Consider the following 13,009-nt stretch of genomic DNA (forward strand, 5'->3'; position numbering starts at 1 on the left):
AATACGTTAAACAACGCTTAACTTTTGGTGTCATTTAGAATCATTTAAACCTTTATTAGAAAGGGAGAATGTGAGAGAAAGGCAGGTGGACAGTCAGACATCGCAACCTCTGTGGGTCACTCACACTTTAATAAAACCTGGCAAGAGTGGGGCTTAGTTGGATTTAACTATCTGCATGATGTTAAATATAACACACACACACACACAGGGGAAACGAACTCACACGTGCAACAATGTACTACCAAAGGTGGCATGTGTGTTTACACCTGCTGAGGGACACGGAGAGGCTGCCAACCTTGCTTGGAAGATTTAAATGGCTTTTATCTGGGCCAGAGAGCTTGATGGCTGCCCAGATTCTTAGAAGGACTGTTTATTATAGGGTCAGCATGTGTGCGCTAAAAGCTTTTATGTGTTACAGGGTTGAAATGAGCACATGTGGACCCCATAACCCAGAAAACTTTCATCAGGTCATTACAGAACAGTGAGCTGAAAACATCTAGGAGAGGCTAAACACCATCTGCACCCAGTGGGTCAGGGTTTATGTGACTGGAAAAACAAATGCACATTTACATTTTGACTAACCCCCAGCATTTGCAACAAACAATATTGCCTTAGAATACCATATAATGGACTTTTGACTTGGATACAAATCTTATCAATCCCAAAAGACTATTTCTGCACGCTTTAAGCTTCCCAGATAGTATGCTTGGGCAGTACTAACAACTCATCTAATTTTATATATATATATATATATATATATATATATATATATATATATATATATATATATATATATATATATATATATATATATATATATATATATATATATATATATATATATATATATATATATATACACACACTTCTAAAAAGGTGTAAATATTAAGTCTGTTGTGTATACATGTTATATGTTATCTGTGCGCATCTTGAGCCGGTGTCCATCTAAAAAAAAAAATAATAATAATTCACAGTGGTAATAATAAAGATTATTGATTCTAATATTAGAACTTGCAACCTGTCCAGGGTGTACCCCACTTGTTGCCCTATGACCACGGGGGATATTCACTCGGCTTCCACCTGAGAACGTATGGATGGATGGATGGATGGATGGATGGGTGGATGGATTCAACTATTAAAGCCAAGTAATAAAACGTGAAAATTATTTTAGAAAGTAGCAATATCTACCAGACAGTGAGGATTTCTCTTCAGTGAACCCCTCAGATTTTATGACAAATTTAGTTCTGGACTAATTTATTCAAATGCTACTTTTCTTCTGATTAAGCCATAGTTAGTTTGCAGCCAAATGACTGGAATAATCAGCCCCATTTGATGTCTTTCTGCAGATATTTTACTATTGGCTCACATCTTAGCTGTGCTTGTGTCCGAGATAAAGCTACTAAAGGGTTTCACTGCTGCCATAAACTTTCTTCTTTTTCTTTAACATAGAATGCACTCTCTGGATCAGTGCTTCTGTGCTCTTTTTTGTGTCTGCTCCGTCTTCTCTAGCCCCCAGTCGGTAGTGGCGGATGGCCGATCTCACTGATCCTGGTTCAGTTGGAGGTTTCTTACTGTTAAGGTGGGAATTTTCCTTCCCACTGTCACCACAAGCATGCTCGGTTTGAGGAAATGCAGCGAAGGTAAAGACTAGATGCAGTTGGTTGGGTTTCCTTAAATAGGTTTCTTCTTTACCAATTGCCGTAATAAACTGAACTTGGCCGCATTACATCATTGAATTGGAATAATGAATGAAATGTTTTTACTGAATCTTAACCTGCCTACATGACTGGAGTGAATTCACCATATATTCACACCATGCCTTGAGGACACCTGGGGTGAATTGGCGCTTTACAAATAAACTGAAATTAATGTTTGACTTTGAGTAAAGTGTAAATTGGGTGAAGCTGAGTTTTGCTTTTGTGCCAAACATACTTTTGGAATATTAATATTTATTTGCATTCTCCCACAGGGTTTTGTGAATTGTTTTCCTGGAGTCTTGGAACCGTTCTTATTCTTTCACACAGCAAAAGAAGAGAGATTTATTTTCTCCAAATATTAATAACTGTTTTCACTGTGTCATACATATTTATTATGCTGTAAAACTTTTTTTTTTAACTCTTCACCTGACTGATACATATGAAAAATAATTTGCATCCCTTATTTTTAACCTCTCTAAGACCTTTGGCCAAAGCAAGGAAATGAATAAATAGCTGGAAAAAGTCCTATTATCATCACTGGATTGCATTTCATGTTTATCCGAGTCACTTATTGACAGCCTGTGTGACCTCTGGGAGACTGAACTCTGAAACAGAATCAAAACTTTTAATAACATGATCAAACGTTAGGGGTTTGCACACTACTGCGACTGGCTGATTATGGATTTATTTATTTTTTTGCTTTTTACTTTATCCCCCCTCCAACAGATTGGTTTTTCAGTTGAACTGTGCAGGATAAATACTTTTAAAAGTGCAGAAATATGTATCGTGACCTGATTTTAGCAATCCCGTAGAGTATTTGAATATGACCGCACTACCAGAAGAACATGTCAGAAAGACCCTTTACAGTACGGCTGTCGCAAGGAACTGGCTGACTCGCTGTCAGGGAGTGCCTGTATGTGTTTGCATGTCTCCATTGCAATATATGCGATGGTGATGTCACATTGGCATCATCTTCATTCTCGCATGGAGGGACCACAGCTTCTCAGTTGCGGACATTTTTAAAAAAAAAGGCCAGCTGCAACACAAAGTGCAGCGATGACGGAGAGACTCGCTTACTGGTTTTGTCGGAGCAAATGAGGCCCCGAGGGAAATTAAACAGCTGTGGAACAAAATGCATTATAATAAAAGAACTCTGAGCCAGTTTATTTCCCACCTTTTGGAGCCTTTCAGAAAACAGTGCATTTATTAAACAACTAATGGAAACTGAAAATTTTAGGCTGCAGTTGGGAAAAGTTATTCTCTGCTCATGGTTTCAGGCCGAATACGATGAACTGGTCGTGTAACAGTGTTACGTTAACGGTGATCATTTAATCACGACTTCCAAAGTGCACAAAGAGGAGATATGTCCATGTCAACACTATATAACAACTTATTACTGTTAGATTGCGAAGTCTTTACTCAAGATATGCAAGTTAACATGCCAACTAACACCACCTGGATGTTATGCGAGGAATGTTACTTTCAGACTCGACTGACACGTTTCTGCCTCTGTCACTCTCCCCTTCTGCCAACCGTGCCGAGAGGGCCTCAGGCTGCTGCCCCCGTGTCTGCTGGGTAATATGCTGATGAAAAGAAGACGGACTCTGCGGTTGCACCCGAAGCCACAAGGCTGTCTGTGATTGGCCGAGAGTCCAGTGCTGGTATTTATAGACGTCTCTCATGAGAACATTGTAACAGGAGCCTGAAAACCTCATGGTTATTCTCGTGTTCGCTCACTCTTAAAACTCCCTCGCTGGAAAACACGGGCATTGCGAACGTGAAAACACTTTTCTAAAATCTCTAGAACAATGAGAATAATGCTCATATTCTATCAGGGGACCCAAAATAAAACAGTCCATTTGTACAGATGTTAGCAACTCAGGGTTCCCCATATTTTGAAACTTCAACAGTACTTCAGTCCCACTCAAAATACATAAAGCTGCTTGTCATTCTTCACATTCATGCCCAGCATCAGTTTGACATTCAGAAGATACTGGGACCCCGGCAAAAACAACATTCGCAACAGGCTTTGGTGGACACAGAAAGACATTTCTGACATGGAATGTGTAACTGTGAAAATGGCTGCAATATAAATTATTCGCTCTACTGTCTGTTGATTGGTGCTGTGACAGCTTTCTGGAAGTTAAGGGTGGGGTGGAGTTATATTTACACAACATAAGGCTTTAATTTGTATATCAAATATTTATAAAATAGTTTAACAAGCTGTTTTGTTCTTTCCTTGAATTTTAATTATTTAAGTGGACAGTTGGTGCAGTTTTCCCAACAACATCCAAAAGTTTATAGTGTACACAGCTAACTTCAGATTAACAGGTAAATTAAATCATGTCATCCGATGAAAGCCTGTGTTTTTCAAGCATATTTGCATAAAGTGGTATTCAAAATGTCCCATTTCTCATGACTGTAAATCCAACTGTTTGTTATTTAAAACCTAATTCAGAAAACGTCTATTGCTTGTGATTTCTAGGTAAGTACACTAAGTGATAAGCAGCTTTACAAGTTTGAGCTTCCCTGGAGTTTAAGAGTTATAATGTTGAAAACAAAAAAGAGCCAACAGCTGCTAAAAAGAGCCGCAGATGATCGTTGTCTTTAAACCCGATACTTTAAGCTTTGTAGCCAAAATTTTAAATCACTGATATCAAGTTCCAAATAACTTTCAACTGTTGCAATTTTATATTAACCAGGTGAACTTTATGTACAGATGAAGATGATTCAAATCAAGTAAAACTCCCTCGTCTGAGAAGCGCCTTTTTCAGAAGGAAAGACAATAACACGCAAGTAATTGATGTAGTACAACAGCAGCTTCACAGAGATAACACCTAGCAGCGTGCCAGACAATCAATTAACGCTGGTAAAGCAAAAACAGAAAAAAATAAAGGACACTTCTTTTAGCTGTGTACAACGACGGAGAAACACTTCAACGGCACGTGAACAAACAATGTGAAAAGAGGATGAATGACCTTCAAAAAAAAAAAAAAACACAAGCTAAAAAAGTATTTAGACAATAAAAAACAGCAGCTTTGTTCCTCGGGAGCTGCTGCAGACTTTGAAAACTGAAACAATTAATACCAACAAAGATGGTTTTGTAAACAAGAAAAGCACCAGAGATAGTAATTTGCGCTGTCATCAGAGGTCCTTTTATAGGTTCAACTTAGCGTTTGAAGTCCACAAAAACAGCAGAAAAACCCTCTAGACGTGATCATGTCGGCATTACAGGTGTTCTGATTATCCACAGCCTGGTAATAGCTTCACTGCACCTAGGCCGGTTTTCCAGCATGTTTTAGACGTCCCCCTGCTTAAAAAGACCTTCCTTAAATGACTGCAGTATTTGCAAGGACACTAAAAGTTGCACATCTCTGTCTTAAACGCACACCAGACTGTATTGGTTAAAAGTTCATACAGTCTTCACCAACGTTAACGGTGCTAAAAATATATGACCATACCTTTAAAGAGTGGTGCATCCTAAATTCCCCAAAAAATATGAGAGCCATAACCTTTTATCTAGAAACATTTACAAAGGTCCCACACGTGGTAACTGGCAGACAGCTACAGGACCGCAAGAAGTGCTTTTTGCACCATGATTGTTGCCAAGCTAAGTGCTGGACCCCTCTGCATCCTCGCTGCTCTGATTATCTGTGCAGGGACTACAGCGTCCTCATTAATTCAACAGTTTGCAGCTGGAAACTGCAGAGATAAATCATACAGAGTGGAATTTATGGGAAGAGATTACTGCCCGTTGTTTTGCTCGCCATGCTTCCTTTTTTCTTGCAGCTTGTGCAGAAGTTCTTGCTAAAGATCGGGAGGGCATTATATATCTCCATTTACATGCAAACAAAGACCAAACCTTCTTCAGAAATCTTTGCAGATGCTTTCAGGAACGCTCGGCTGTTTAAGTCAAACGTTTACACGTATATTCCTCTGTGTAACCAGACGTTAAAAGCGGATAGTCACGAATTTTGACCATTAAAAGAAAACACGTCTTCAAATAAAGCAACATACGCTACGCGTTTATCCTGATAGACTTTACTTAGTCCCCTTTGAGCCAGAAAACACGTTTGCACCTGGCTCCATCAGCGGACACAAACGTTGTTGTTCCGTCTGCCGGCTGCACCGAGGAACTATCAGAGAGCAAGATGGCGACAAATGACGCAGCCACTGTGAAGGTGCGTTCACAGCGAAGGCCCAAACGTTTACATGATATCCCTACGCACAGGTGCAACACTGGAGCGATGCGACGCAAAGCGATGCAACAGACGCGTCTCTATGCCACAAGCGTGATTTTGGAGATTACAGCGAAGCCGACGCGACAACCAATGAGGAACTGGGTGTGTCTGTGACGTGGTGTGAAGGACTGCAGCGGAGACAAAGCTGCTTTCATTCAACATGGAAGACAAGCTGACGGTGTCGGTCTGCGGTTCGCCTGAGTTGTACTATTATTATTACTGAGACGAGTCCAGAGAGGAGAAAGCCAGCAGAAGAGTGAGTGGTGAGGCTGGAGTGGCAGGTGAGTGAAAGCGTCCCTAGATGGCGCCATTGTACTGCTGTTTCTCTGGCTTGTCGCCTGCCACGCGCATAGCTGCCGATACGTCAAGCAAGTGAAAATACGCAATTGTGACGACTTTTTCGGGGAAATTGTGTTCGGATGTGAATCCACCATAAGAGCCAGGAGCCCGTCCTGCTGTGCCTCACAGTAAAGTGACAGCTCATCGTGGTCAAAGACCGACCAGAGCTACAGGGTCAGGTTATCGCTTTCTTTTCGCACCTCTGCTGGGTGTTGCTGACTCCCCCGACTCCATCACGGACGTGTATACAAGACGCCTTGTTCAGCTGTGAATAGCGCACAGACGTCGCAGCCATATTGGAAGAGGAGCAGATGCCTCATAGAAGTGTTGGCTGAATTTGTACCAAACAATCCACAGCATAAACCAGATCTACTGGAATTACCTTCACAGGTAAGAATTAAATACTCATGACTGTATTTATTCATTATAACATCATTATAACATTGTATATATATTTTTTTGGCTTCATTGCTTCTCATATTGTACACATGTGCAATATCGCACTTCTGCACATGTGGTGTTGTTGTAGATATACACAAAAGCTCTTTGTTTACAAGCAAAGAGAGCAAAAACAAAGTGTAAAACACTGAAATAAAATATAATTAAGCCAAAATAATTGAACCAGAAATCCTTTCTACGCAACCATAGTGAGCTACTGGCGTAGAAATCCGTAAAGTCGTAGTACGTGACTTTAGTACCCTTTAGATCTAGATTGCTAGTTGATCTAACTCACTTCTCTTATCGTAACCATCTGCCACTAGTACAAGCTGATAATTAAGAAAAACTTCCAGACAGTGATTACTTACAGAATCCGCAGCGAGTCCCTCCCTCAAACACAAAGCCATTGGGAACGGCGCCGTATCGACGCAGCGCCGACAGCTTCCAGTGGCCGATTACACCCGGAGGCAGGCCTCTGCTGAGCACCAACAGGTTGTTGCACAGATGAAGGGTGGCCGGCCCACTTTCCAGTTTGGTGCCCGGTTCAACGCCGACAAAGAACCTGTGGACTGAACGAAAAAGTTTGAAAAGACCAACCCTCGACTTTTCATGTTCTCGTCAAGTCATAATAGGTTCTGGCTGACGAAAAGAGTCATTAATCTTTAAGAAAAGGAGCCACAAAACAACTGTGGTGGAGCTAAAAACGGCTCTCAGTTTAAAACACATAGGAATGGGGAAAAAAAAAATAAACATCTGTGTGCTGTGCAACTGAAGGTTGAGCTAACGATGATTAAACGGGTCTTTGGGCCCTGCTGGCCTTAATTTGTCACAGCTCTGTTTATGGTGATGGCATACATCTGGCTCATGGACATTTTTTATGTTGAGAGGATTCAAGACATGGTGCCTTATCCTGCTGAAAATCACCATCAGATGATAGGACTCCTGAGGACATAAAGGGATGGATATGGTCAGCAGCAGGTAGGCCGTGGTGGCTAAATTGTGCTTAATTGGTATTAAGAGGATGAGAGAAAGTTTTCCCCACATTATTACTCCGCCATCACCAGGCTAAATTGTTGACACAAGGCTGGATGGATCCACATGTCACATCCGCGCTGTTTATGTCAAACCCTGACTCCGCCATACGAATGGTGCAGCAGGCAACATTTTTCTAATCAGTTTTGGTCCGTCTGTGTGAACTGTAGCCTCGCTCTCCTATTCCTAGCCGGCGGGCTCTTCTGCCGCTGCAGCCCATCTGCTTCAAGACTCGTTCTGCATTCAGAGTCGGTGTCCTACTGACACTGATTGAAACGAGTCGTTGAGCTGCTGTCGCCTTTCTAAAACGTCACAAACTAGTCTGCTCTGTTGTGCTCCTACTTCTGACTTCGTGCGCATTTTTATCCTCACGACCGTCGCCAGGTGGGTAGTTTCTCTGTTTCACATTTCTCACATTAAACCCAAGAGGTTCACAATTTTTCACCATGATGCCAAACCTTTGACTCTCAAGGATGCAGCAGAATCTCAACATGGTGCTTTTTTTATCTGGAATAAATTGTCTGTGCAACTATGAGTCCAGGAATAAAAAGGCTGTTCATCTGATGTTCATCTGATGTTCACTGTGTTCGTGTTAAGCTGTCTGAGCGAGAGGGGCTTGCTTCCCTGACAGTGAACAGCAGCTAAAAAACAGCGTTGAAAGAAAACCGCAGATGAGCCTAACAAGTTGTCTCCCTCAAACTTCTCTAGTTTATCCTCGACAAGGGTAGGATTCATTTTAAAGTACGTAGATGTCATTGTTAATGAGACGGGCCACAGCCCAGTCGTCCAGGATTTTGTAGATTGGTGTGAGCGCTCCTTCCTGCAGATGAACATTTCCAAAACAAAAATATGTATGTAGACTTTAGAAAACTGCCAGGGTTAAAGAACCAACCAGTAAAAATGGTCAGACCATGGAGTGTGTAGACAACTATAAAAACCTTGGGACCATCATTGACAGCAAACTACGTTTTGAGGCAAACTGTGAGGCAGTTTAGAAAAAAGGCGAACCAGTGCCTAAATTGTCTAAGGAAACTGTCCTCCTTCCATATATCTACAGAAAGATGCTCACTGTGTTTTACAGATGCTTCATTGAATCTGTACTTTCCTTTAGCCTGGTGTCCTGGTTCAGCAACCTACCCCTAAAAAAATAAAACCTCGCTGAATCAGATTGTGAGGTGGGCCAGTAGGTTCATTGGAGAGCCACAGCTCAACCTAGGACCTTTACACCAGGCGGCTACAGAGGCTAGTGGGGTCCATCCTAGAAGACGGATCCCACCCACTGCACTGTGAATTCCTGCCTCTCCCATCAGGCCGCAAGTTTAAATGCCTGCAGGTAAAACCAAAACGTACAGAGGCAGTTTTGTTCCTTCGGCTATTAAGACCCTGAACAACACTTAAGGCTATCTGTAGACTACACACTCATCTTTTTAAATTAGGCACAGCCTTCCTAATCTATTTATTTAATTATTTATTGACCCAGTCTTTTTGTACTGTTTTGATATAGTGGGTTTTACTCTGTATTTTATCGACAGTATTTTGATAGTACTATTGTGTACTTTTTTTAATCTATATCTCTACGCCTAGAGCACTTTCTGAGTACAGATAACGTTGCCTTGACCCCTGTTACGACAGCCGTTTTTGTTTCCATCACAAATACTGACTATTTAATGTCATTTTTTTAGTAATATGAATTCCTTTGAATCTGAGAGGGATATTTTTGATCCCACACTGCAAAAAGGGAACTAAAAATAAGTAAAAAATTTCTTGAAATAAGGGTATTTTTTCTTGATTTGAGCAGGTAGATAAGACTATTTGACAATAGAATGAGATTTTTGCACTTAAAACAGGAACAATTCATCTCTAAAATAACATAATTAGACATCCTGCACTTGAAATAAGACGATGGAGATGAATTGTTCCTATTTTAAGTGCAAAAATCTTATTCCATTGGCAAATAGTCTTATTTACCTGCTCTAATCAAGGAAATTACAATGATTTCAAGAAAATTTCACTTACTTTTAGTTCTGTTTTTGCAGTGCAGTAACTCCTCTGCATCACAAACAACATTTTACACTTGCATCTTCATGTAGGTTTCTGTAGCGTCTCCTTTTTTAATAAATGTCCATAAAGTCTTACAGGGCAATGATTCCTAGAATAACAAGGCAGGTATGTGTTGTTCGTTTTGAGGGCGGGCCACCGACCTTCACCCAGGCTGTAGCGGATCCGGGCGTCCCAGGCCAGCAGGGCGTCTCTGTTTTTAAAACCCAAGATAAGAGTTCTTGTCAGGCAGAGGATGGAGAGAGTGTAGGGTACGCCGTCATACCCGGGCCCTGGCTCCACACCACAAATCCCCTAGAAGATGGAGTGAATGACAGTAAGACTTCGGATCACATTGACCACCTCCTCCTTCCAGTTGTAGGTGTTTTGGTTTGCTGATGATACATTTGAAATCACAGCTAATTATTCTTATGGTTTCCACAAACTAAACTCCGGTCCCTTTTCGACATGATCTGGATAGGTTTCTATTCTAGTCATAAGCGTGAGACTAAAGCACTAAACCAACATCCAGCGTTTTGCAAAAGTATTTTTACCCCTTGAACTTTTTTTCTACATTATATGACTTTACAGCCAAGAACCTTCATGTATTTTATCAGGACCTTTTGTGGTAAACCAACACACCAACACAAAGGAGAACGTACTTATGATGTGGAAGGAAAATGGCAGTTTTCAAAATGTTTCTTAAACTAAAATCTTAATGTACTTAGTTACCTTTACTCTGAAACTTCTAAATAAAACCAACATCATGAAGACCAAGGAAGACTACAGACTGACAGAGGGGACAGTTGCAGAGAATTTTAATTGTCATCTGAAAATGGAAAGAATATGGCACAACTGCTAATCTTAAAAGACAAGTCTAAGTAAGCTGATCGACCGGCTAAGAAAGGCAGTCAGAGAAGAAGCCAAGAGATCCACTTCATAGATCTAGCCTTTGTGTCAAGTGGAAAGATGCTGTTGAATGAATATCTGAAGAAATTTGATTTGCGCTGCCATGATTATTTTGGTTCGGCTGTGGGCTCAGCCGCTCTTGCTTTCGTTGCACCATTATGTCCCGCCTTAAACCCCAATGCTGCAACGTGATTGGGCCGAACCGTTTCTGGTTCAGACACAAACGGCTGACGTCGAAGCGGAAAAAAGATGGACTCTCATGTGTTTGTGAACGCACAAATACCTAGAGAATTCATCTTGCAGGCAAGATTAGAACCGATTTACTGTAGAAAAAGTTTAAAAATCGTGTTCACAGATGTTCTCTACCGTAACGGCCTGAACCTGAGCTGTTTTACAGAGGTATGGGCATAGGTTTTTAGTAAAAATATGTTGAAAGCTTGTAGAGACATACCTCAGAAGACTTGCAGCTGTAAGCACAGCAAGATGTGTCTCTGAGAAGTTTTGGGTCAAAGGAACTGGAAACAGCTGCGTGCCAAAGCTTTTCAATTTTTATGTGTAAAAGAAATGCTCAACATGTTACACGCTACTTTGTGTTGGTCTATCACGTAAAACTAATAAAAAAAACATTGCCTTTTGTGGTCATAACGTGACAGTGTAAATACTTTTACAAAGCTATAAATAAATGAGATCTCAGTTTAAAGATAATAAAGGTTTCATAGAATTAATGTCAACTAATACTGCTTTATTATCTGGATCACCATTGTGCCACAAATCTTATGTAGTTTTGGTATACATTTTCTATTTTCCATAGGAAGGCTTATATTTAACACAAGTATTTTTTAGGATTAGACTCCAACACTTGACTCCTCCCCCACATGTTTCTGAAACCTTTCCTTTTTTCTATGCCTTGTCCTAAACCATCAGAGGGGGTATCTTCACATTTCCTCAAACTCTATTGTTTATCAAGGCAGAAAACAGGTTGTGTCTAAAATACAAAAAAAAAGAAGAGCTGCAAGAAATCCTTAACCAGAGAATCAGATGGCGTGAGGCTTTTCTTTCTGCTGCTGAACATACCTCCAGCGTTACATTGAGCCTCTCCTTGTTTCCGCTGCTTTTCCCTTTCCTCTTCTCTTTACACACGAGTAAAGTCAAACAGTCTAAGGGAAACACAGACAAACTTTACAAGACCACTGACTTGTTCTTGTATTTCTGTATTCAATATGCGATGACTGGGCTTGCCGAAAGCCAGTCTACGCCATGCATATCCGCCATATAAAAAGCAAAGCGGCAGCTGATCTACTTGCACAGCTGAAAGTAAAAGCTGAGCTACACATATGCTCACATGGCGCAATGCACACTTAAGAGCAGCGAAGGAGCTCAGATTATTCCCACCACTTCTGCCAATTTCTTCAAGGACACAAGCAGGGGCCACGTGTCTATCTGCGCTAAAAAGACCCGCAGCCTGTCCTCACGACATCCCGTATTATTCTCCACTCAAAAGAGTGCAACGTACTGAACTGGCTTTTAGCTCAACACTTTAGAGAAGCTTATGGTTTTTGCTAAATGAAATAATTACACTGAAACCAGCTGGCATTTTAAAAACAAATCGGAATCGATCAGAGAGACACACAATCGGTGGGAAATCGGAAGGACTGAAAACAACACGGGTTCCCATCAGCTTCTTGTTCGCTCTCAAGCTTAAACAGCATCCTCACTCGGCCAAGACACCAATTGCTTGATCTAACTGCAGAAAATTTGAGGATTTTAGTGCCGGGGCGAAGCAGATGAAGTGATCTGTGTTTGTGTGAAAAATGTGCAAAAATAGAAAAAGTGTTAACTCCTACCTGCGACCGGGGAGGGCTTCTGAAGAACAACCCAACGTGTCTTCCACTGTGGAGAAGTTTGTTAAGACACAATAAAAATCACTAAATATTGTCCTCTGCTGGGCAGGGGAAGATAGGAAGTGCATTTCAAAGCGAAAAGAGAAGAAAACCCATAGAAATTAACCTTTTTTCCATCTCTAAACTTGACTTGTCCCTCTGCGACAACCGTATCCGTCATCTTCTGTCATGGTTTTCGAGCAGCTGTGCGCGCAAGAGAGAGTGAGAAAGAGAGAGGGGGCAACTTTTCAAAATAGCCTTTACATCCCCGGGTCCAGACGGCAGACACTTTCCCTCCCACTCACTAAGACCCAGGGTGGGGGGGGGGGGGGGAGTCACCAGCCCCCTGCCAGCTTAGTTGTACAGTTGTCGGCCTGCTTCAAGTGCTTATTGTCTGCAATGTGGCTAATTTGATTAAAAGCGCATAACTTGCGCA

At 41.2% G+C, this 13,009-nt stretch overlaps 1 protein-coding gene across 1 annotated transcript in view; it reads right to left on the reverse strand.

Annotated features, from left to right (window-relative positions):
* Positions 1-12,840, reverse strand: part of dok7 (docking protein 7) — a 30,630-nt gene extending 17,790 nt beyond the window's left edge. The window contains exons 1-5 of the mRNA XM_021320274.2: positions 12,701-12,840; positions 12,538-12,583; positions 11,768-11,850; positions 9,949-10,099; positions 7,084-7,284 (exon numbers count right to left, since the gene is read on the reverse strand). Coding sequence (XP_021175949.2) covers positions 7,084-7,284; positions 9,949-10,099; positions 11,768-11,850; positions 12,538-12,583; positions 12,701-12,754 — 535 coding nt within the window. The 5' untranslated portion in view covers positions 12,755-12,840. The remainder of the gene's footprint in view (positions 1-7,083; positions 7,285-9,948; positions 10,100-11,767; positions 11,851-12,537; positions 12,584-12,700) is intronic.
* Between the last annotated feature and the right edge of the window lie 169 nt (positions 12,841-13,009).

This window comes from Fundulus heteroclitus, chromosome 5, assembly GCF_011125445.2.
Source record: "Fundulus heteroclitus isolate FHET01 chromosome 5, MU-UCD_Fhet_4.1, whole genome shotgun sequence".
NCBI lineage: Eukaryota > Metazoa > Chordata > Actinopteri > Cyprinodontiformes > Fundulidae > Fundulus > Fundulus heteroclitus.